At 47.4% G+C, this 24,077-nt stretch overlaps 1 protein-coding gene across 1 annotated transcript in view; it reads right to left on the reverse strand.

Moving 5' to 3' along the window:
- Nucleotides 1-5,715: 5,715 nt before the first annotated feature.
- The window catches only part of LOC117517616 (mitochondrial uncoupling protein 2-like), a 28,929-nt gene continuing 10,567 nt past the window's right edge, over nucleotides 5,716-24,077 (reverse strand). Inside the window, 9 exon segments of the mRNA XM_034178709.1 lie at nucleotides 5,716-5,735; nucleotides 5,738-5,829; nucleotides 5,917-5,932; nucleotides 5,935-6,026; nucleotides 6,028-6,094; nucleotides 6,181-6,288; nucleotides 14,832-15,029; nucleotides 15,107-15,314; nucleotides 15,435-15,641. Coding sequence (XP_034034600.1) covers nucleotides 5,716-5,735; nucleotides 5,738-5,829; nucleotides 5,917-5,932; nucleotides 5,935-6,026; nucleotides 6,028-6,094; nucleotides 6,181-6,288; nucleotides 14,832-15,029; nucleotides 15,107-15,314; nucleotides 15,435-15,551 — 918 coding nt within the window. The 5' untranslated portion in view covers nucleotides 15,552-15,641.

A 24,077-nucleotide genomic window follows, 5' to 3' on the forward strand; every position in this document is an offset into this window, starting at 1 on the left:
ACACGTTGTCTGCGGTTGTGAGGCTGGTTGGATGTACTGCCAAATTCTCTGAAACACCTTTGGAGACGGCTTATCGTAGAGAAATGAACATTCAATACACGAGCAACAGCTCTGATTAACATTCCTGCTGTCAGCATGCCAATTGCACGCTCCCTCAAATCTTGCGACATCTGTGGCATTGTGCTGTGCGATAAAACTGCACCTTTCAGAGTGGCCTTTTATTGTGGGCAGTCTAAGGCACACCTGTGCACTAATCATGGTGTCTAATCAGCATCTTGATATGGCACACCTGTGAGGTGGGATGGATTATCTCAGCAAAGGAGAAGTGCTCACTATCACAGATTTAGACTGGTTTGTGAACAATATTTGAGGGAAATGGTGATACTGTGTATGTGGAAAAAGTTTTAGATCTTTGAGTTCATCTCATACAAAATGGGAGCAAAACCAAAAGTGTTGCATTTATATTTTTGTTGAGTATATATTCAGTGGTGGGCACAGATCCGCTAACCTCTAATTATCGAAGTTAATGTTTTCATTATCAGATTAGCTTTTCAGATAACTTTGATAATGTTAAGAATAAATGAAAATATATGCTATTTTACTCATAATTAGCTTTGCATGCTAACAATGCTAAAAGTTACCAAACTGAATAAAAGGTTTTGTGTTCATTATTTTCAAAAAGTAACAAATGTTTAGAAGTATGTACACCATGCCGATTTAAATGAACTAGATATTGTATTGAATGAATGAAGTTGAATAGAGTGTATACTTGTGCCATAATGTGTTTAAGGGTTTTATCATGATGTCAAATGATTGAAAATGTGTATGCCTATGCTTTGATAGGTGTTCAGCTGATTTATGATGGTTTTGAAATGATACAATATTATACGGTTTGATTAATGATTGAAATATGTGCTTATGATGAATTGTATTGAACATGTTAAACTGCTGACAGGTGTGCTGACTCTCAAATCGGTAAAGTGTTTTGGTTTAAGGTTTTCATAAATAACATATGCTTAAGTCGGGTGTAACATGTTGGTTTAAAACATGTCAGACATTGACCATTTTAATAAAGTCGTGAGTAATGCCTGACATGATGTTTCATGATATGTTCAAAGGTCATGAGGTCAAGATATGTACTGCAAATAATGTTGTTGCCTCTGTTTATAATCAAATGGTTTGCACATTTATGTTTGAACTATGCTGATCAATAATGAACAGTTGAATGACTGTATTGTTCAAAATTAATTGCTGCTTCTGCATTCTGTAAAATGTGAGTGATTTCATATTTTGACTGTGAAAGAACTTTGTTTCCACAGGGAAGAACAATGACTGGATTATGTGTTACCGGGGAGGCAACCTTGAAAGTGTCTGTAGAGACATTAACGCCACTAAAACTGAACACATGGACCTGTTCTCATACGGAGCTGAAAACAAGAAAACAGTGATTCTTTAATTAATTAGTTACACTTTGCCATAAAAGGCAGAAACTGGGGGTGTATGTACTGGCAATCTCTGCCAGTACATACTGGCAATCTCTACCAAATCTCTGCCAAATCAGTTCCCATCACAGCATTGGACATTAAGGATTAACAACAATGCCTGCTTTATTCCATGGACTTACATGTTTTGTGCTGAGACTGAGGACGTGTGGGACTGGGAGCCCCGCCCGGACAGATTTCTGAACTGCAAGCTTAAAAAACTCTGTTTTTGAAAGAAGAGTGTTCTTTTTGCTGCACATGCTGTGGGTAAAGGTTTTTGTGGCATTAAAGATGTGTATGCATTCTGAACCCATTTTTGCGCAAAGATGAATGATTTTTGACGACTGATCTGCTCTGCTGTTTTAATAAACCTGGTAGGATTAACTTGAATTTAAATTATTGTTGTTCTGTGTTCTCTTGCACTGCCCACGGACTCACGAGGGGAAACCTGAGATTTTCTGTTTTGAGTAAAGGTTATTTTTGCAGGAAGGTGTTTTTTCCTCAACAATAACCATCATTGGATCAATTATCTTCCGATAAATTTTGGTCCGATAATTTTTCGACCACTAACACAAACCACAAGTTTAGTGAATAAATCTTTAACAGTTAATAAACAGATTTTAGAGCCTACCTGTTAAATGTTTTGTAGTAGATGTACAGTTCTATACTCTACAGACAGAAGAGAGCTGGTTTAAGGAGAAACTGCACTATCCTCTGCAATCAGAAAAGAGCTGGTCACAGAAAAAAACAAAATGAGAGCCAAAAAAAAAATCATTTCTTGACGTCCTACTAACTAGCCGGCAATATCACCCAAGTCATCCAGAGGCATACAGTTTGAACTTATGGTTGAAATTTTAACCAAACTAATTTTGACAAGTTATTTAAATTAACGTCACATCTGAAGTTTGATAAGTGAAAATATCAGCTATATTTTTTTCAAGATGGCACTGCTGATGCAGCTGCCTGTTATTTCAGCTCTGCCCCCCTTTTCCTACTTTCGCTATTTTTAATACTTTTTAATAGTGCTTATTTGTCTTTCTTTGCAGTGGGTGGTACCCTGTGCAAATATGCACATGGGAAACCCACTTTTGTTACTCTTGTGATTATTTTTATGCTGCTTTCTGCACTATTTGAGGCAGTGCGGGGAAATCCCTTTGTCTCCAGCTCCAGATGTCCCATTGTTTATAGCCGGGATCAGCTGCTTCGACTAAGAGACTCAATGTACAGTGGGCCGGGTCCCCGCTATGCTGAGCACCTGGACATACCTGCAGACATACAGAAGAAATGGAGAGGCTGCAGGGGTGGCTGGACGAAGTGGAGAAGGACATATATTCTGTCTGTGGTCATGGGGAATGTAAGGTTTCTCTACAACAAGACCGAGGAGCTAGCTGCGCTAACCCGTTCCCAGAGGATGTATAAGGGCTGCAGTCTTGTGCTTCACGGAGACGTGCTTGGATGAACATGTACCAGACTCGGTCATTAACATGGACGGCTTTACACTCATCCGCGTAGACAGGACGCTGGCGAAGAGCAGAAAAAAGAGAGGAGGGGGGCTCGCCTTTTATGTGAGTGACAGATGGTGCAGCACAGCTCATATTCACGTGAAAGATCAGATCTGCTCCTCGGACATGGAGCTACTCGTCAATCAATTCAATCAATTTTATTTATATAGCGCCAAATCACAACAAACAGTTGCCCCAAGACGCTTTATATTGTAAGGCAAGGCCATACAATAATTACGTAAAAACCCCAATGGTCAAAACGACCCCCTGTGAGCAAGCACTTGGCGACAGTGGGAAGGAAAAACTCCCTTTTAACAGGAAGAAACCTCCAGCAGAACCAGGCTTAGGGAGGGGCAGTCTTCTGCTGGGACTGGTTGGGGCTGAGGGAGAACCAGGAAAAAGACATGCTGTGGAGGGGAGCAGAGATCAATCACTAATGATTAAATGCAGAGTGGTGCATACAGAGCAAAAAGAGAAAGAAACACTCCGTGCATCATGGGAACCCCCCAGCAGTCTAAGTCTATAGCAGCATAACTAAGGGATGGTTCAGGGTCACCCGATCCAGCCCTAACTATAACCTTTAGCAAAAAGGAAAGTTTTAAGCCTAATCTTAAAAGTAGAGAGGGTGTCTGTCTCCCTGATCTGAATTGGGAGCTGGTTCCACAGGAGAGGAGCCTGAAAGCTGAAGGCTCTGCCTCCCATTCTACTCTTACAAACCCTAGGAACTACAAGTAAGCCTGCAGTCTGAGAGCGAAGCGCTCTATTGGGGTGATATGGTACTATGAGGTCCCTAAGATGGGACCTGATTCAAAACCTTATAAGTGAGAAGAATAATTTTAAATTCTATTCTAGAATTAACAGGAAGCCAATGAAGAGAGGCCAATATGGGTGAGATAGACACCATGTTTCTAAGATTTGTGGGGCCAAGTACATAACTTCAGTTTTATCTGAGTTTAAAAGCAGGAAATTAGAGGTCATCCATGTCCTTATGTCTGTAAGACAGTCCTGCAGTTTAGGGACGCTCGGATCACAATCTCGTCTATCTGCTCCCCCAATACACACCCAGGGTGATGAAAGAACCAATACATAAAAGGTCAGTGAAACTCTAGACTGAAGAGGCCACTGAGAGGCTCAGAGACTGTTTCAGAACCACAGACTGGAGCATGTTTCAAAATTCTTATGGTGAAGACATCAATGGCTTGACCCAGTGTGTCACTGACTACATGAACTTCTATGTGGAGAGCACTGTGCCCACCCGGAGTGTACGGTGCTTTCCCAACAACCACTCCTGGGTGACCCCCGAGCTGAAGGTCCTGATGAACCAGAAGAAGAGGGCTTTCAACTCGGGAGACAGAGAGGAGCAGCGTAGAGTCCAACAAGAGCTCCAGTGGAAGATCCGTGCAGCCAAGAAGCTGTATGGAGGGAAGATGGAGCAGCTGGCCAGGAACAACATCAGAGATGTGTGGAGATGCCTCAAGACCGCCTTCGGATTTGGGCAGAGTACCAGCAGGACTGCAGATGGAGATTCTTGGTTCACAGAGGAGCTAAACAGCTACTTTAACCGTTTTGGCTCCACACCTGCCCCCCTGCCTGCTCCGGGCCTTCCACATGTCTCCAGCAGCCAGCCCTCCAGTCCCTCCGACCCCTCACCTTCTACCCCCCGGTCACCTTCACTGCACCCCAGACCTTGTCCCTCCTCCCCCGGGACTGTATTCAGCACCAGCCCACCTCAGCTCACCTCAGCTTCCCCCTCCCTCCCCCCTCACTGTGACTCCAACCGAGGTGAGAGGCCAGCTCCTGCAGCTGAAGCAGAGGAAAGCAGCAGGACCTGATGGGATCTCCCCGAGGCTGCTGAGGACCTGTGCAGATGAGCTCTGTGAGATCCTCAGCCACATCTTCAACATGAGCCTCAGCCTGGGGGTGGTCCCCACCCTGTGGAAGACATCCTGTGCGGTCCCGGTTCCCAAAACACCGCACGCCAAGGAGCCACTACAGACCAGTTGCCCTGACCTCGCACCTCATGAAGACCATGGAACGGCTCGTCCTGTCTCACCTCCGCACTGTGGTGAGCGACATCCTGGACCCACTGCAGTTCGCCTACAGGCCCAACATCGGGGTAGATGACGCTGTCATCTACCTGCTGCAGCGAGTGCTCACCCACCTGGAGACTGGCAGGAGTGCTGTGAGAGTCATGTTCTTTGATTTCTCCAGCGCTTTCAACACCATCAGGCTGGCGCTGCTGCGGGGGAAGCTGGAGGATGCAGGTGTGGATGGACATCTTGCCGCCTGGACCATCAACTGCCTCACTGACCGCCCGCAGTATGTGTGGCTGTGCGGCTGTCAGTCTGAGGTGGTAAGGTGCAGCACCGGGGCCCCCCGGGCACAGTCCTCTCGCCTTTCCTCTTCACCCTCTACATCTCGGACTTCACCTACAACAGGACAGCTGCCACCTCCAGAAGTTCTCTGATGGCTCCGCCATTGTGGGTCGCATGTCTGAGGGGAATGAGCTGGAGTACGGTCGGTCATCACAGACTTCATGGACTGGCGTGAGCACAACCACTTCTGTCTCAACACCAGTAAGACGAAGGAGATGGTGATTTCCTTCAGGAGGAAACCACCACCTCACCCATCGGTGAACATCCAGGGGGAGGACATAAAGACAGTTTCAAATACCTGGGTGTTCACCCACGTTCAGATGAATCAAGGTACTGAATCCTGACTGACAGCCGAGGTCAGAATGGTGACTCCCAGAGTGCTGCATCCTGGTCATACCACGTTTAATTTGCTCATATGTCACAAACATCACGATGTTCCAGGACCCCAGTCGGAGGAAAGAAGGCATAAACCTAAATCAGACAAAAGTAGGAAAAGAGAAATATCCCAAAGAGCTTCTTTTTATTGATGCAGGAATTATAAGTTTGTGGTGCATTTACCCTTTATAGAAGGCATGGGTCCTTCATTTCTCAGCATCATGATCGCACAGTTCCCAGCACCGCTGTACTGGCACATCCCTGAGTTCATGAACCGTGTTTTAACTACATCCCGGAGACGCCACAACTGTAGTGCAAAAGCCGGCGCCGAAGGCAGCTGTGAAGTGGCACGGCAGGTTATCTGCAGAGGGGAGGTTGATGTCACATTTGTGTTGAAAATGCTGCACCATTTCCAATTTCTGGAATAAATTATTCTGGTTTTTTCACCTCACCATGTCATTAGATCATACTTCAAGATGAGGTCTTTGATCATGTCATAGGTTACCAGCTCCGCACAGTTTACAATAGCATTGCGGCTAATATTGGGCATACAACCTACAACAGAATAGAGCATGATTAATTCCAAACCACAGGGATGTGTCATAACCAGGAGAGGAAGATACCTCTGCCAGGGTCCAAAGCATGGTGGCCAATGGGGGCCACGCACTAACAAATTAAGACAAAATACAGAAAACATTTTTATGTACACAAAAACAGCTATATCAAGTACTTGCATCAAAAACATCTTGCAAATTGAGAAACTACTTGGAAACAGAGAAAACAAACATGCAATCATTTAATTTCATTAAGCTCCTGCTGCAAGTTCACACAACGCTTCCAAAACTCCAAACGTGCTGCAAAGCTTCACAACATAACAGAAGCACTAACAACACAAAAAGAGGACTTTATCTCAGTGCATTTTTCTCTTTACCTGGACAACAGAGCTAAGTTTATAGACTATATGGGTGAGCTTTACCTGGACAACAGAGCTGGGTAAGTTTATTTACTGTATGGGTAAGTTTCCGCTTGGGTTAGTGACATTTTCACATTGTTTTCTTTGCAATGCATTGAAGAGTAGAAGTCTATGTCCTCCAGGCAGAAACATTTGTGTTGTTAGTACAGTACTTCTGTTGTATTGTGAAGCCTTGCAAATGTTTTTGTGTTTTGTCTGAATTGCTGTAAGTTATTTATGTACTGCATAATCCTTTTTCAATTTGCAATGTTATTTTGATGTAACAACCTGTTGTTGAATTGATGCCAATTTATTTATTTATGTATTTTTTTCGTGTTTTCTGCATGGCCTCTATCAGCCACCGTACAACAGTCCTCTGTTTACATGATACCTGTTGACATTTTGCTCTATTTGATCCTGATGCATGATTCTGATCACTCATCTATGGTCATGTTGTTGACCTTTGATCCTGATTAGTGCAAGCATAACCTTGAAGTCAGAAATTATGTTTTCTTTACTGCTTGTCTATTAAGGCCCAGTCACACGGCACTTAACGAAGGGTGACGAAGCCCTGACGAAACAAGAAATCTGGACTTTCGTTGACTGTCGTTGGCATCGTTTAACCTTCGCGCAGCCTCGTTCCTGCAGCTGGCGCTTCGTCAGGATTTTTAGTTTGTCAGCAGGATTCCTCAAAGGTCTTTTGAGGAATCCTGCTGATCAGCTGATCAGCACTGCTTTTGACCCTCATCACTGATTCAGGATCAAAGTTCAAGCAGGTCCTGCCAATTTGAACATAGCCTCACCAAAATGTAACAGCTTTCTTGACCCAAGTTCTACTTCCCCACCTTTTCCCCACATGTTGAAATATCCTACTGATAAACAAGTACTTAGAAAACAAAGTGGAAAGCTGATCATGTTGATGTTTGACGGAGGTAAAGCCCCTTTCACACTGGCGCAAATGTAGAGCAGCGTATTGTCGCATTGTGTTTTGTTTAAGTACGCCCGAAATGCATGCATACTCACCCTTTTTCCATGTTCATTGCTTTCGTAGATATGCTTGTAGCTGCGTGTGTTTGCGTTTTAATGTGTGCGCACAGTCGCGTGTAGCCCTTGCCGCTATTTTAAAACAATTCAACTTTTTTTCAGTTCATTCCTCCCGTTGTGCAGAACACATCGTTGTGGTTGGAAACAATGGACTGTATCATGAGGTTTTTACAGCTGCATACTGCCATGTATGTAGCCATAGCTGCTATTTTCTGCCTCTGGAAGTGCACTCTGTTCTCTACTGCACAGTGTGGTACGGGTCAGAAACAGAGTAACATTATTTTATTTTTTTTTTTTGCCTTGGTAGATCATTTTCATTGTGTACAGATGCTGCTGAGTCTGGCTGTGGTAAAGGCTGCCGTGAATGAATCGTGTGACTCTTTAAACTTTTAAAGCTCCAGTTGCTCCGATCAGGTCTGCTGATTTGATCAGACCTGATCGATCAGGTCATCTGATGATCACGCCGACATGCAGCGACGGCGGTTTTAAAGAGTCACAGTGTTGTGTGTGGCCGCCAGAAGAGGAGGACTGCTGGCCCACCACCAGAGGGCCCTGCCTGAAGTGCGGGCTTCAGGCACGAGAGGGCGCTGCCGCCATGGACACAGCCGGGGTGACAGCTGTCGCTCATTACCTCTTGACAGCTGTCACCCATCTACTCAACATCATCCACTCCATAAAGACCAGACGTCATCTCCACCTCGTTGCCGAGATATCATACTTCATAGGAGGTAATACTCTCAGCCTTTTTGTGAGATTTGTAACTCTGTTATTGTGAGAATTTGCAGGAGAACCGGTCGTTTGTGAGGAGGCTGTGCAAGACGGCGCTCCTTTTCAGCTGAGACCGCTGCAACATATTGAATGAGAGGTGAGGTGGCATTCCCACCGTTTGTTACTGGTGTACACACACCCACACTTGACTGTCTTTGTTCTTCGCCAGCAGTACCGATCCGACAGTCGGGGACGGTGATCACCTGGGAATTCGGGACTTGGCGGCTCCAGTATTCACCAGGTTCTGGGGCGGCGGAAATCATGTGGTTCCGGCTCTTCTCAGGACAGACGTCTTCTATCCTCGAGCTGCCCACACGTCACCTTTGTGTATTGACTGTTATGTGTATGACTGTTATGATATTCTGTGATTGTCTGTATGTTCGTTTGCACATTCACAACATTAAATTGTTACTTTTTGGCTCCTATTGACCGTTCATTTGCGCCTCCTGTTGTGGGTCCGTGTCACTACACTTTCCCAACAGGATATCTCGGCCAGCGTCATGGACTCCGAGGGGCATCACCCGGCTGTTGAACGACCAATGGAGAGCAGGAGCGCAGGCGTCTGCAGGAGACTGATTGGTGAGCTGCAGCACATTCTCACCGCCTTTACGGCTCGGTTGGATCAAATGACTGAGCAAACATCCTCCTGAACCGCAGGTGGAGGCTCTCTCCGCACAGATGGCGGCGAGCGCTCAGGGCGCTGCTGCGGCTCGTCCTCCTGCCGACCCTGTGCAGGATATAAACGTTCCAGTGGTGGTTCAACAACCCCTCCCACCATCCCCTGAAGCATACATAAGCCCTCCTGAGCCGTACGGAGGTTGTGTGGAGACGTGCGCAGACTTTCTTATGCAGTGTTCGCTCATCTTCGCACAACGTCCCGTCATGTACGCGTCAGATGCTAGTAAAATAGCTTATGTGATTGCTCTGCTTCGGGGTAAAGCACGCGCCTGGGCTACGGCGCTCTGGGAACAGAACTCACGGTTGTTATCAGCATACACTGGGTTTGTGGGGGAGTTCAGAACAGTGTTTAATCACCCTAACAGAGGAGAGACCGCTTCAACTGTGCTGCTGTCAATGAGACAGGGACGCGAGAGCGCAGCCGCTTATGCAGTCAACTTCCGCATCGCGGCTGCGAGGTCCGGCTGGAATAATGTTGCGCTCCGCGCCGCCTTCGTAATCGGACTGTCGTTGGTTCTGAAGGAGCAGCTGGTAGCTAAGGAGGAACCGCGGGATTTAGATGGGCTTATCGATCTTGTTATACGGTTAGACAATCGGTTGGAGGAACGCCGTCGGGAGCAAGGCGAAGGACGTGACCGGATACGCGCCGCCCCTCTCCCTTCTGGGTTCGATAAGGCGCCGCCCTCCCCACGCTCCACAGCCGCAGCGCTTTGTGGGGCAACAGCTCCCCTGCTGACGTTGTTAGGGAAAGCACATGGCCAAAATGGGGAGGCTGATCCGTGGAGAGTGTTTTCTCTGCAGCTCAACTGAGCACACACAGAGAAACTGCCCCAAACGGCCAAACGACAACAACCGCCCTTAGAGACTGGGCTAAGGAGGGGTCAAACCATTCAAGTGAGACACACCCAAATTGCCACACGACTCCCAGTCACAATCCTGAGCGGGGATTTAACCCTTCAAGCCCGAGCACTGGTGGACACGGGGTCAGAAGGGAATCTGCTAGACAGCAGATGGGCAAGGGAGGTAGGGCTCCCTCTGGTGGCGCTTCCTTCGCCATTGCAGGTGCAGGCACTAGATGGCACCCTCCTCCCTTTACTCACACACAAGACACAACCAGTAACTCTGGTAGTCTGGAAACCATCGGGAGGAGATTGAGTTTTTTGTGACTCCTTCTACCTCCCGCGTGATTTTGGGCATCCCATGGATGTTGAAGCACAATCCCCAGATTGATTGGCCGTCTGGGGTGGTGGTTCAGTGGAGCGAAACCTGCCATCGGGGGTGTTTAGGATCCTCGGTTCCTCCCGGTTCACAGGCTATGGAGGTCAAAGTCCCTCCCAATCTGACGGCAGTGCCGGTTGAGTACCACGATCTTGCTGACGTCTTCAGCAAGGATCTGGCACTCACCCTTCCCCCGCACCGTCCGTACGATTGTGCCATTGATTTGGTTCCAGGCGCTGAGTTCCCGTCCAGCAGGCTGTACAACCTCTCACGACCTAAGCGCGAATCAATGGAGACCTACATCCGGGACTCATTAGCTGCCGGGCTGATCCGGAACTCCACCTTCCCGATGGGGGCAGGTTTCTTTTTTGTGGGCAAGAAATGGCGGACTCGTCCATGTATTGATTACAGGGGGCTGAATGAGATTACGGTTCGCAACCGATACCCGTTGCCATTGTTAGATTCCGTGTTCACCCCCCTGCGTGGAGCCAAAATCTTTACTAAGCTGGATCTTAGGAATGCGTATCACCTGGTTCGGATCCGGAAGGGAGACGAATGGAAGACGGCATTTAACACCCCGTTAGGTCACTTTGAGTACCTGGTCATGCCGTTCGGCCTCACCAATGCCCCCGCGACATTCCAAGCCTTGGTTAACGACGTCTTGCGGGACTTCCTGCACCGATTCGTCTTCGTATATCTGGACGATATTCTCATCTTTTCTCCGGATCCTGAGACCCATGTCCAGCATGTACGTCAGGTCCTGCAGCGGTTGTTAGAGAACCGACTGTTTGTGAAGGGCGAGAAGTGCGAGTTTCACCCGCGTCTTTGTCCTTCCTGGGGTTTATAATCTCCTCCAACTCCGTCGCCCCTGATCCGGCCAAGGTTGCGGCGGTGAGAGATTGGCCCCAACCAACAAGCCGTAGGAAGCTGCAACAGTTCCTCGGCTTTGCTAATTTCTATAGGAGGTTCATTAAGGGCTACAGTCAGGTAGTTAGCCCCCTGACAGCCCTGACCTCTCCAAAAGTCCCCTTCACCTGGTCGGATCGGTGCGAAGCCGCGTTCAAGGAGTTGAAACGACGGTTCTCTACTGCGCCAGTTTTGGTGCAGCCCGACCCTAGCCGCCAGTTCATGGTTGAAGTGGACGCCTCTGACTCAGGGATAGGAGCCGTGCTGTCCCAGAGCGGGAAGACCGATAAGGTTCTTCACCCGTGTGCCTACTTTTCCCGCAGGTTGACCCCGGCTGAACGGAACTATGACGTCAGCAATCGAGAACTCCTTGCGGTGAAAGAGGCTCTTGAGGAGTGGAGACACCTGTTGGAGGGAGCGTCTGTGCCATTCACGGTTTCACTGACCATCGGAACCTGGAGTATATCAGGACCGCCAAGCGGCTGAACCCCAGGCAAGCCCGCTGGTCACTGTTCTTCGGAGCGTTTATACTTCCGGATCACCTATCCCCCGGGACCAAGACCAGAGATCGGATGCCTTGTCCCAGGTACACAAAGACGAAGTCAAAACAGAGCTGTCGGATCCACCGGAGCCCATCATTCCGGAGTCCACTATCGTGGCCACCCTCACCTGGGACGTGGAGAAGACCGTCCGGGAGGCCCTGGCACGAGCCCGGAACCCTGGAACCGGTCCGAAGACCGTCAGTATGTCCCACCGAGGCCAGAGCTGCAGTCTTGGACTTCTGTCACAGTTCCAAGCTCTCCTGTCATCCAGGGGTGCGAAGGACCGTGGCAGTTGTCCGGCAGCGCTTCTGTGGGAGTCTATGGAGGGCCGACGTCCGGGAATATATCCAGGCCTGCAACCACCTGTGCCAGGGGCAAGCAGTACATAAGAAGCCCAAGGACTCTCCCGCCGCTGCCGGTGCTCATCGCCACTGGTCCCACATCGGCCCTGGATTTCGTCACGGGCCTCCCGCCGTCCAAGGGCAAACCACCATCTTCACGATAGTGGCCGATTCTCCAAAGGCGGCCCACTTCGTGGCCCTCCCGAAGCTCCCAACAGCCCAGGAGACAGCAGACCTCCTGGTCCCACCACGTCGTCCGTCTGCATGGGATACCCTCCGACATCGTCTCTGATCTGGTTCCCAGTTCTCCTCACACGTCTGGAGGAGCTTCTGCAGGGAACTGGGGCCACCGTGAGCCTCTCGGTCAGGGTACCATCCACAGACAACGGACAGGCAGAGCGGGCCAACCAGGACTTGGAACAGACCCTCCGCTGCGTCACATCCGCGCACCCGATGGCCTGGAGTAACCAATCTGGCCTGGATCGAGTATGCGCATACCAGCCAGTGTCCTTCTGCCACCGGCTCTCCCCATTTGAGGTGTGTTTGGGGTATCAGCCCCCGTTGTTTCCGTGGTGGAGGGAGATGGTCGGTGTGCCCTCGGGTCCAGGCCCACCTGCGGAAGTGCCGTCGGGTGGTGGCGCTCCGCCCGTTCTGCCTTGTGAAGGCCCGGACGAGGGCGAAGACCCATGCAGACCGCCGGCGATCCCCGGCCCCTGCTTACCAGCCCGGGCAGGAGGTGTGGCTTTCCACGAAGGACATCCCCTCCAGGTGGACCTCCCCAAAACTTCAGGACAGGTACATTGGCCCCTTCAGGATCCTCAAAGTCCTCAGTCCTGCCGCAGTGAAGCTCCAACTCCCGGCTTCACTGCGGATCCATCCGGTTTTCCACGTGTCCCGCATCAAACCTCACCACACCTCACCCCTCTGTGCTCCCGGACCGGCGCCGCCTCCTGCTCGGATCATCAACGGGGAGCCGGCTTGGACGGTGCGCCGGCTCCTGGACGGTCCGTCGGATGGGTCGGGGGTTCCAGTACTTGGTGGACTGGGAGGGGTATGGACCCGAAGAACGCTCCTTGGTGAAGAGGAGCTTCATCCTGGATCCGGCCCTCCTGGCCGAACTTCTACCGCCGACACCCCGACAACCTGGTCGGGCGCCAGGAGGCGCCCGTTGAGGGGGGGTCCTGTTGTGTGGCCGCCAAGAAGAGGAGGTACTGCTGGCCCACCACCAGAGGGCGCCCTGCCTGAAGTGCGGGCTTCAGGCATGAGAGGGCGCTGCCGCCATGGACACAGCCGGGGGTGACAGCTGTCGCTCATTACCTCTTGACAGCTGTCACCCATCTACTCAACATCATCTCACTCCATAAAGGACCAGACGTCATCTCCACCTCGTTGCCGAGATATCATACTTCATAGGAGGTAATACTCTCAGCCTTTTTGTGAGATTTGTAACTCTGTTATTGTGAGAATTTGCAGGAGAACCGGTCGTTTGTGAGGAGGCTGTGCAAGACGGCGCTCCTTTTCAGCTGAGACCGCTGCAACATATTGAATGAGAGGTGGAGGTGGCATTCCCACCGTTGTTGTTACTGGGTGTACACACACCCACACTTGACTGTCTTTGTTCTTCGCCAGCAGTACCAGATCCGACAGTCGGGGACGGGTGATCACCTGGGAATTCGGGACTTGGCGGCTCCAGTATTCACCAGGTTCTGGGGCGGCGGAAATCGTGTGGTTCCGGCTCTTCTCAGGACAGACGTCTTCTATCCTCGAGCCTGCCCACAGTCCACCTTTGTGTATTGACTGTTATGTGGTATTGACTGTTATGATATTCTGTGATTGTCTGTATGTTCGTGTGCACATTCACAACATAAATTGTTACTTTTTGGCTCATCTATTGACCGTTTCATTTGCGCCCCCTGTTGTGGGTCCGTGTCACTACACTTTCCCAACACAGTGCTTATTCAGGTTTGATCAGACCTGATTGATCAGGGCGTCTGATGAGCGCACTGACATGCAGCGACCGGCGCTTTATTTAAAGAGTCACAACGCTTATTCAGGTTTTGATCAGACCTGAGAGAGAAAGAGAAGACAGAGACTGAGAAAGAGAGACACAGAGAGAAAGAGGGAGCAACAGAGAGAGAGAGACAGATAGAGAGCGACTGAGAGAGAGAGAGTAACACAGAGAGGGAGAGAAAGTGAGCGACCTGCTGTTTCTGTTCCTGTTTCTGGATTTCTGAGTTGAGGTTTGATTCCCTGTTTTGAGCACACACACATCCAATCAGATCGCTGTTCTGAGCACACAGATGTTGTGCACGCACTCAGTTTTTGGCATGTGTATCGGAGCGCAGTGTTGCACAGACTTGCATGCAGTAACACTGTGCTGCACAGGACCTGCTTAAACTGTATTTTTCTGTGTCCAGAGCTCTATGCCAAAAAATTAAACATGTTTAATTTATTCCGTCACAGCGGGAATAAATTAAACATTTATTTCATTCATTCATTTATTTCTCCTACGCAGCATGTAGCTAACATACTGCTGCGTAGGGAGAAAAAAAGTGGGTGTAGAACTCAGCATAAACGGTACGCCACAATACGCAGCTCTATGTTTGCGCCAGTGTGAAAGGGGCTTAAGAGGTTAGAAACAGCAGGTACCTTTCCAAAGGCCACGCACTCCCTCATCTCGGGCAATCGTCTTGTAGGCATCCAAGGTCCCATTGTATTTCTTCCCGCCGTCAACCAATCGTATCTGAGCTTGGAAACGCACCTTCACCACATCTGTTGGTTGGGCAACAGCCACTGCCATGGCTCCTGTGGTACAGCCTGCCATGAGCCGAATACCAATCCCCGCACCTACAGAACATGCTGCATTAATAACAAAACATTCCCCTCTTGTGCTGCCCCAATATCGCTGAGGTTATGACACTCACTGTCAGAGCCTCGGGTGTAAAATTGCTTCATGGAGTCATAAAGACCAATTCGGATGGAAGCAAAGCTTAGCTGCCTCTGGAGTCCTGCCACCAGTCCATTGTAAAGGCTCCTAGGCCCTTCTGTTCGCACCATTGTGGAAATGGTGCCAAAAACTCCACGATACTTCATAGCTTTGGCCCCTTCAGCTTTCTGTGACTCTCCTTGAATCTGAAATACATGACTACATTTGAGGATTCTGAACACTGAAGACAAATACGGTTTATTTGGAATAAAATTCACATCCACCAGTAAAGCATGCCAAGCCTTTTGGAACATTTTGGTTCTGACCTGTAGTCTAACTTTAGCCGTATCCAATGGAAAAGTGACAAGGTCAGCAATGCAGGCAGCGGTGCCTGCACCGAAGATCTTAACTGTCACTGAGGGCACCGCATCTTTGGGTTTCATACCAACTGTGAGGTTGTTGGCATATTTCTGAAGATCTGCTCTAAATGCCACAGCAGTGGACCAACTGTATCTGCACACGACTCAGTATATCTATATCACACACAGAAAAACATCACCGAGCTCATGAAGATAAGCTGAACAAATACAGTTAAGACAAATCAGTGGCATAGTAAGCATTCTGTGAGTGTGTACCATTATAAAGCATGAAAGTCTTAGACTTTATTCAATATATATATCACATATGATGCTGATTAACAATCTTATGCACCCCATAATTGTGAAAAAGTGCAATAATACAAGGATGCTTTCATCTTCACCCTCTTGACATCTGCTAGAGCAACCATTCCTAAATTTAAGAGCACTGCAGCCCACCTGGAAATGAGAAAATTTGCTCAGACCCAACTAAACCTTTAATCACTTTTTTTTTGTATTTGAGTTGACACATGAGTTGGTAATGAACATCTTCTGATGCGTAGCTAGGGCACATCATCAGTGATGTACCTGAGGTCATTGGGTGTTTCGGGTCTTTCGAACATCAGACACCCTCTCTCAGGTGACCCAGCTGAGGTTGATCAGGCCTTAACTTGTGCCCAAGCAGCACTCAACCACGGATCCACCCTCTTTATCCAGAGCCACATTGAGACTGCTGCCTCTGTGTTGGATGGCCCTCTTCCTTCTCTCTCTTGTGATGCTGAGTGCCGTGTAGGTCCTGCACAGAGACTGTCCAGCAAAGCCTCTGCACTCTACCTCCATGGGCAAGCACCTAAGCCTTCTAGCCTTGTCTGTGGCAGTCGCTGACTAGACTATCATACTTCTCCCTCTTCCACTCAAAGGCCTCCCTCATTCATTATTCCTACGGTACAGTGAGCTCCAGCATGACAACATTCTTCGTTGCCTCTGGCACCAGAACAGTTTCAGGTCTGAGGGTGGTCTTAGCAACATGCTGGGGGAAACTTGAGTTGGCTGCCCAGGTCCACTGGCAGCTGCCAGTCCTGTGCAGCATTGAGAAGCCCTGATGTTGCCCTCAATGTTGTTTTTGGCTTCTCCCCAGCTCTGATGAAGTTGATGGCTTTCTTCGTGGGCTTTGACCTCCGACAGCTGGCGATGCCACTACAGATGCTCTCTGCAATGGTCTTGAGCACCTGATCATGACGCCATCAGTATCTAGCTTCCCCCAGAGCTTTTGGGCAGCAACTCAGTATGTGCTTGAGGGTCCCCTTTCTCTGGCAAAGAGGGCATGCTGGTTTATCAACCAAACACAGCAGTGGAGGTTGGATGGGCTGGGAAGTACATCATATATATATATATTATATATTATATATCAGAAGCTAAGCAGTGTGGGGCCTGGTTAGTACATGGATAGGAGACCTCTTTGGAACACCAGCAGCTGTGTGTCTCTCCAGGTTGTACTGGAAGTTATGTCAGGAAGGGCATCCGGCGTACAACTTGTGCCAAAGACCAATGTGGATCTGGTTGTATCCCGTGTGGCAACGTCGAACAAACGGTAGAAGCCGCATGGACAAGAATATATATAATATATATATATATTATATATATATATATATATATATATATATATATATATACACTCAACAAAAAATATAAACGCAACACTTTTGGGACCTCCACATCCAGCATGTTCCCTCCAAGATTGTCTGAGACCAGCCACTCGGACAGCTGCTGAAACAATCGGTTTTGCATAACCAAGAATTTCTGCACAAAACTGTCAGAAACCGTCTCAGGGAAGCTCATCGCATGCTCGTCGTCCTCATCGGGGTCTCGACCTGACCTCCAGTTCGTCATCGTAACCGACTTGAGTGGGCAATGCTCATATTCGCTGGCGTTTGGCACGTTGGAGAGGTGTTCAATTCATGGATGAATCCCGGTTCACACTGTTCAGGGCAGATGGCAGACAGCGTGTGTGGCGTCGTGTGGGTGAGCGGTTTTCTGATGTCAATGTTGTGGATCGAGTGGCCCATGGTGGTGGTGGGGTTATGGTATGGGCAGGCGTCTGTTATGGACGAAGAACACAGGTGCATTTTATTGATGGCATTTTGAATGCACAGAGATACCGTGACGAGATCCTGAGGCAATTGTTGTGCCTTACGTTTATATTTTTTGCTGAGTGTATATATAAGAGGTCTGTTAGAAAAGGTATCTGACCTTTTATTTTTTGCAACAACCTTATGGATTTGAATCATGTGTGCGTGCATCAGCCAAGCTTGAACCTTCGTGCGCATGCGTGAGTTTTTTTCATGCCTGTCAGTTGCGTCATTCGCCTGTGAGCAGCTTTGAGTGAGCAGTGGTCCACCCCCCTCAGTCGGATTTTCATTGCGAGGAAATGTCTGAACTATTTGGAGCTTTGCTGCATCAAATTTTTCAGAAACAACCAGGTGGAAACCATTCATAAGATTCAGACGGCTTTCAGGGACGATTCTATGGGGATTACCACAGATAAGGAGTGTTAACACCGGTTTAAAGACGGCGTACTAATGGCATGAGGGTGCGCCGCACCATGAGCGGCGATTGACAGGACTGAAACGACCAGATCATTCGAAAGTGAACGCTGTGTTGATCCAGGACATCGTCTGACTACCAGAGAAATGGCAGAAGATGTGGACATAGCACTTTTTTCGGCACATTCCACTGTTACAGGAGTTTTTTGTCATGGAAAGAGGAGCGGAGGAATTCGCCACGGAGACACTAATGGCGTGGGACAAAAGCACCTCCGTGTTGGCTCACAGGACATGTTGTAACATGCCCAGCTCTTGCACCATTCAGAAGATTCAGACGGCTTTCGTGGCTTTTCAGTCGTGTGACTATCTCGAGAAATTGTGGACGAGCTGGACATGCCACAACGTCCTGTGAGGCTCTCACGGCCGTGTGCTTTTTGTTCTGCGCCATGCGGCTCTGTCCGACACGCAAATTCCTCCACACGTTTGTCTCAATGTGCGAAAAAGTGCTATTTCCACCTCTTCTGCCATTTCTCTGTTAGCCCAGACGCCATCCCGGATCAACACAGCGTTTACTTTGGAAATGAACGGCACATTCCACTGTTACAGGAGTTTTTGTCATGAAAAGACAGGGAACGGGCGGAGAACATAACAACTGAGGATGCAAGTTGTCCAACATAGAGAAATATTGGATTCAGAAATGTCTTCATCCAGTATTTCTCTATGTTGGACTCCTTACATCTATAGACTCACAAAAATATAAACGCACACTTTTGGTTTTGCTCCCATTTGTATGAGATGAACTCAAGACCTAAAACATTTTCCACATACACAATATCACCATTTCCCTCAAATATTGTTCACAAACCAGTCTAATCGTGATAGTGAGCACTTCTCCTTTGCTGAGATAATCCATCCCACCTCACAGGTGTGCCATATCAAGATGCTGATTAGACACCATGATTAGTGCACAGGGTGCCTTAGACTGCCCACAATAAAAAGGCCACTCTGAAAGGTGCAGTTTTGTTTTATTGGGGGTGGGGGGGATACCAGTCAGTATCTGGTGTGACCACAATTTGCCTCATGCAGTGCAACACATCTCCTTCGCATAGAGTTGATCAGGTTGTCAATTGTGGCGTGTGAAATGTTTGGTCCACTCCTCTTCAATGGCTGTGTGTGAAGTTGCGACGATGAACTGGAGTCAGGTCGAGACCCGATGAGGACGACGAGCATGCAGATGAGCTTCCCTGAGACGGTTTCTGACACTTTGTGCAGAAATTCTTTGGTTATGCAAACCGATTGTTTCAGCAGCTGTCCGAGTGGCTGGTCTCAGACGATCTTGGAGGTGAACATGCTGGATGTGGAGGTCCTGGGCTGGTGTGGTTACACGTTGTCTGCGGTTGTTGAGGCTGGTTGGATGTACTGCCAAATTCTCTGAAACACCTTTGGAGACGGCTTATCGTAGAGAAATGAACATTCAATACACGAGCAACAGCTCTGATTTAACATTCCTGCTGTCAGCCATGCCAATTGCACGCTCCCTCAAATCTTGCGACATCTGTGGCATTGTGCTGTGCGATAAAACTGCACCTTTCAGAGTGGCCTTTTTATGTGGGCAGTCTAAGGCACACCTGTGCACTAATCATGGTGTCTAATCAGCATCTTGATATGCACACCTGTGAGGTGGGATGGATTATCTCAGCAAAGGAGAAGTGCTCACTATCACAGATTTAGACTGGTTTGTGAACAATATTTGAGGTGAAATGGTGATACTGTGTATGTGGAAAAAGTTTTAGATCTTTGAGTTCATCTCATACAAAATGGGAGCAAAACCAAAAGTGTTGCATTTATATTTTTGTTGAGTATATATTCAGTGGTGGGCACAGATCCGCTAACCTCTAATTATCGAAGTTAATGTTTTCATTATCAGATTAGCTTTTCAGATAACTTTGATAATGTTAAGAATAAATGAAATATATGCTATTTTACTCATAATTAGCTTTGCATGCTAACAATGCTAAAAGTTACCAAACTGAATAAAAGGTTTTGTGTTCATTATTTTCAAAAAGTAACAAATGTTTAGAAGTATGTACACCATGCCGATTTAAATGAACTAGATATTGTATTGAATGAATGAAGTTGAATAGAGTGTATTACTTGTGCCCTAATGTGTTTAAGGGTTTATCATGATGTCAAATGATTGAAAATGTGATGCCTATGCTTTGATAGGTTTTCAGCTGATTTATGATGGTTTTGAAATGATACAATATTATACGGTTGATTAATGATTGAAATATGTGCTTATGATGAATGTATTGAAACATGTTAAACTGCTGACAGGTGTGCTGACTCTCAATCGGTTAAAGTGTTTTGGTTTTAAGGTTTTCATAAATAACATATGCTTAAGTCGGTTGTAACTGTTGGTTTAAAACATGTCCAGACATTGACCATTTTAATAAAGTCGTGAGTAATGCCCTGACATGATGTTTCATGATATGTTCAAAAGGTCATGAGTCAGATATGTACTGCAAATAATGTTGTTGCCTCTGTTTATAATCAATGGTTTGCACATTTATGTTTGAACTATGCTGATCAAATAATGAACAGTTGAATGACTGTATTGTTCAAAATTAATTGCTGCTTCTGCATTCTGTAAAATGTGAGTGATTTCATATTTTGACTGTGAAAGAACTTTGTTTCCACAGGGAAGAACAATGACTGGATTATGTGTTACCGGGGAGGCAACCTTGAAAGTGTCTGTAGAGACATTAACGCCACTAAAACTGAACACATGGACCTGTTCTCATACGGAGCTGAAAACAAGAAAACAGTGATTCTTTAATTAATTAGTTACACTTTGCCATAAAAGGCAGAAACTGGGGGTGTATGTACTGGCAATCTCTGCCAGTACATACTGGCAATCTCTACCAAATCTCTGCCAAATCAGTTCCCATCACAGCATTGGACATTAAGGATTAACAACAATGCCTGCTTTATTCCATGGACTTACATGTTTTGTGCTGAGACTGAGGACGTGTGGGACTGGGAGCCCCGCCCGGACAGATTTCTGAACTGCAAGCTTAAAAACTCTGTTTTTGAAAGAAGAGTGTTCTTTTTGCTGCACATGCTGTGGGTAAAGGTTTTTTGTGGCATTCAAGATGTGTATGCATTCTGAACCCATTTTTGGTGCAAAGATGAATGATTTTTGACGACTGATCTGCTCTGCTGTTTTAATAAACCTGGAGGATTAAACTTGAATTTAATTATTGTTGTTCTGTGTTCTCTTGCACTGCCCACGGACTCACGAGGGGAAACCTGAGATTTTCTGTTTTGAGTAAAGGTTATTTTTGCCAGGAAGGTGTTTTTTTCCTCAACAATAACCATCATTGGATCAATTATCTTCCGATAAATTTTGGTCCGATAATTTTTCGACCACTAACACAAACCACAAGTTTAGTGAATAAATCTTTAACAGTTAATAAACAGATTTTAGAGCCTACCTGTTAATGTTTGTAGTAGATGTACAGTTCTATACTCTACAGACAGAAGAGAGGCTGGTTTAAGGAGAACTGCCCTATCCTCTGCAATCAGAAAAGAGCTGGTCACAGAAAAAAACAAAATGAGAGCCAAAAAAAAAAAATCCATTTCTTGACGTCCTACTAACTGCCGGCAATATCACCCAAGTCATCCAGAGGCATACAGGTTTGAACTTATGGTTGAAATTTAACCAAACTAATTTTGACAAGTTATTTAAATTTAACGTCACATCTGAAGTTTGATAAGTGAAAATATCAGCTCTATTTTTTTTCAAGATGGCACTGTTGATGCAGCTGCCTGTTATTTCAGCTCTGCCCCCTTTTTCCACTTTCGCTATTTTTTAATACTTTTTAATAGTGCGTATTTGTCTTTCTTTGCAGTGGGTGGTACCCTGTGCAAATATGCACATGGGAAACCACTTTTGTTACCTTGTGCTTATTTTTTATGCTGCTTTCTCACTATTTGAGGCAGTGCGGGGAAATCCCTTTGTCTCCAGCTCCAGATGTCCATTGTTTATAGCGGGATCAGCTGCTTCGACTAAGAGACTCAATGTACAGTGGGCCGGGTCCCCGCTATGGCTGAGCACCTGGACATACCTGCAGACATACAGAAGAAATGGAGAGCTGCAGGGGTGGCTGGACGAAGTGGAGAAGGACATATATTCTGTCTGTGGTCATGGGGAATGTAAGGTTTCTCTACAACAAGAGCCGAGGAGCTAGCTGCGCTAACCCGTTCCCAGAGGATGTATAAGGGTCTGCAGTCTTGTGCTTCACGGAGCCGTGCTTGGATGAACATGTACCAGACTCGGTCATTAACATGGCGGCTTTACACATCCGCGTAGACAGGACGCTGGCGAAGAGCAGAAAAAAGAGAGGAGGGGGCTCGCCTTTTATGTGAGTGACAGATGGTGCAGCCCAGCTCATATTCACGTGAAGATCAGATCTGCTCCTCGGACATGGAGCTACCTCGTCAATCAATTCAATCAATTTTATTTATATAGCGCCAAATCACAACAAACAGTTGCCCCAAGGCGCTTTATATTGGTAAGCAAGGCCATACAATATTACGTAAAAACCCCAATGGTCAAAACGACCCCCTGTGAGCAAGCACTTGGCGACAGTGGGAAGGAAAAACTCCCTTTTAACAGGAAGAAACCTCCAGCAGAACCAGGCTTAGGGAAGGGGCAGTCTTCTGCTGGGACTGGTTGGGGCTGAGGGAGAGAACCAGGAAAAAGACATGCTGTGGAGGGGAGCAGAGATCAATCACTAATGATTAAATGCAGAGTGGTGCATACAGAGCAAAAAGAGAAAGAAACACTCCGTGCATCATGGGAACCCCCCAGCAGTCTAAGTCTATAGCAGCATAACTAAGGGATGGTTCAGGGTCACCCGATCCAGCCCTAACTATAACCTTTAGCAAAAAGGAAAGTTTTAAGCCTAATCTTAAAAGTAGAGAGGGTGTCTGTCTCCCTGATCTGAATTGGGAGCTGGTTCCACAGGAGAGGAGCCTGAAAGCTGAAGGCTCTGCCTCCCATTCTACTCTTACAAACCCTAGGAACTACAAGTAAGCCTGCAGTCTGAGAGCGAAGCGCTCTATTGGGGTGATATGGTACTATGAGGTCCCTAAGATAAGATGGGACCTGATTATTCAAAACCTTATAAGTGAGAAGAATAATTTTAAATTCTATTCTAGAATTAACAGGAAGCCAATGAAGAGAGGCCAATATGGGTGAGATAGACACCATGTTTCTAAGATTTGTGGGGCCAAGTACAATAACTTCAGTTTTATCTGAGTTTAAAAGCAGGAAATTAGAGGTCATCCATGTCCTTATGTCTGTAAGACAGTCCTGCAGTTTAGGGACGCTCGGATCACAATCTCGTCTATCTGCTCCCCCAATACACACCCAGGGTGATGAAAGAACCAATACATAAAAGGTCAGTGAAACTCTAGACTGAAGAGGCCACTGAGAGGCTCAGAGACTGTTTCAGAACCACAGACTGGAGCATGTTTCAAAATTCTTATGGTGAAGACATCAATGGCTTGACCCAGTGTGTCACTGACTACATGAACTTCTATGTGGAGAGCACTGTGCCCACCCGGAGTGTACGGTGCTTTCCCAACAACCACTCCTGGGTGACCCCCGAGCTGAAGGTCCTGATGAACCAGAAGAAGAGGGCTTTCAACTCGGGAGACAGAGAGGAGCAGCGTAGAGTCCAACAAGAGCTCCAGTGGAAGATCCGTGCAGCCAAGAAGCTGTATGGAGGGAAGATGGAGCAGCTGGCCAGGAACAACATCAGAGATGTGTGGAGATGCCTCAAGACCGCCTTCGGATTTGGGCAGAGTACCAGCAGGACTGCAGATGGAGATTCTTGGTTCACAGAGGAGCTAAACAGCTACTTTAACCGTTTTGGCTCCACACCTGCCCCCCTGCCTGCTCCGGGCCTTCCACATGTCTCCAGCAGCCAGCCCTCCAGTCCCTCCGACCCCTCACCTTCTACCCCCCGGTCACCTTCACTGCACCCCAGACCTTGTCCCT

Source organism: Thalassophryne amazonica, chromosome 9 (assembly GCF_902500255.1).
Source record: "Thalassophryne amazonica chromosome 9, fThaAma1.1, whole genome shotgun sequence".
NCBI lineage: Eukaryota > Metazoa > Chordata > Actinopteri > Batrachoidiformes > Batrachoididae > Thalassophryne > Thalassophryne amazonica.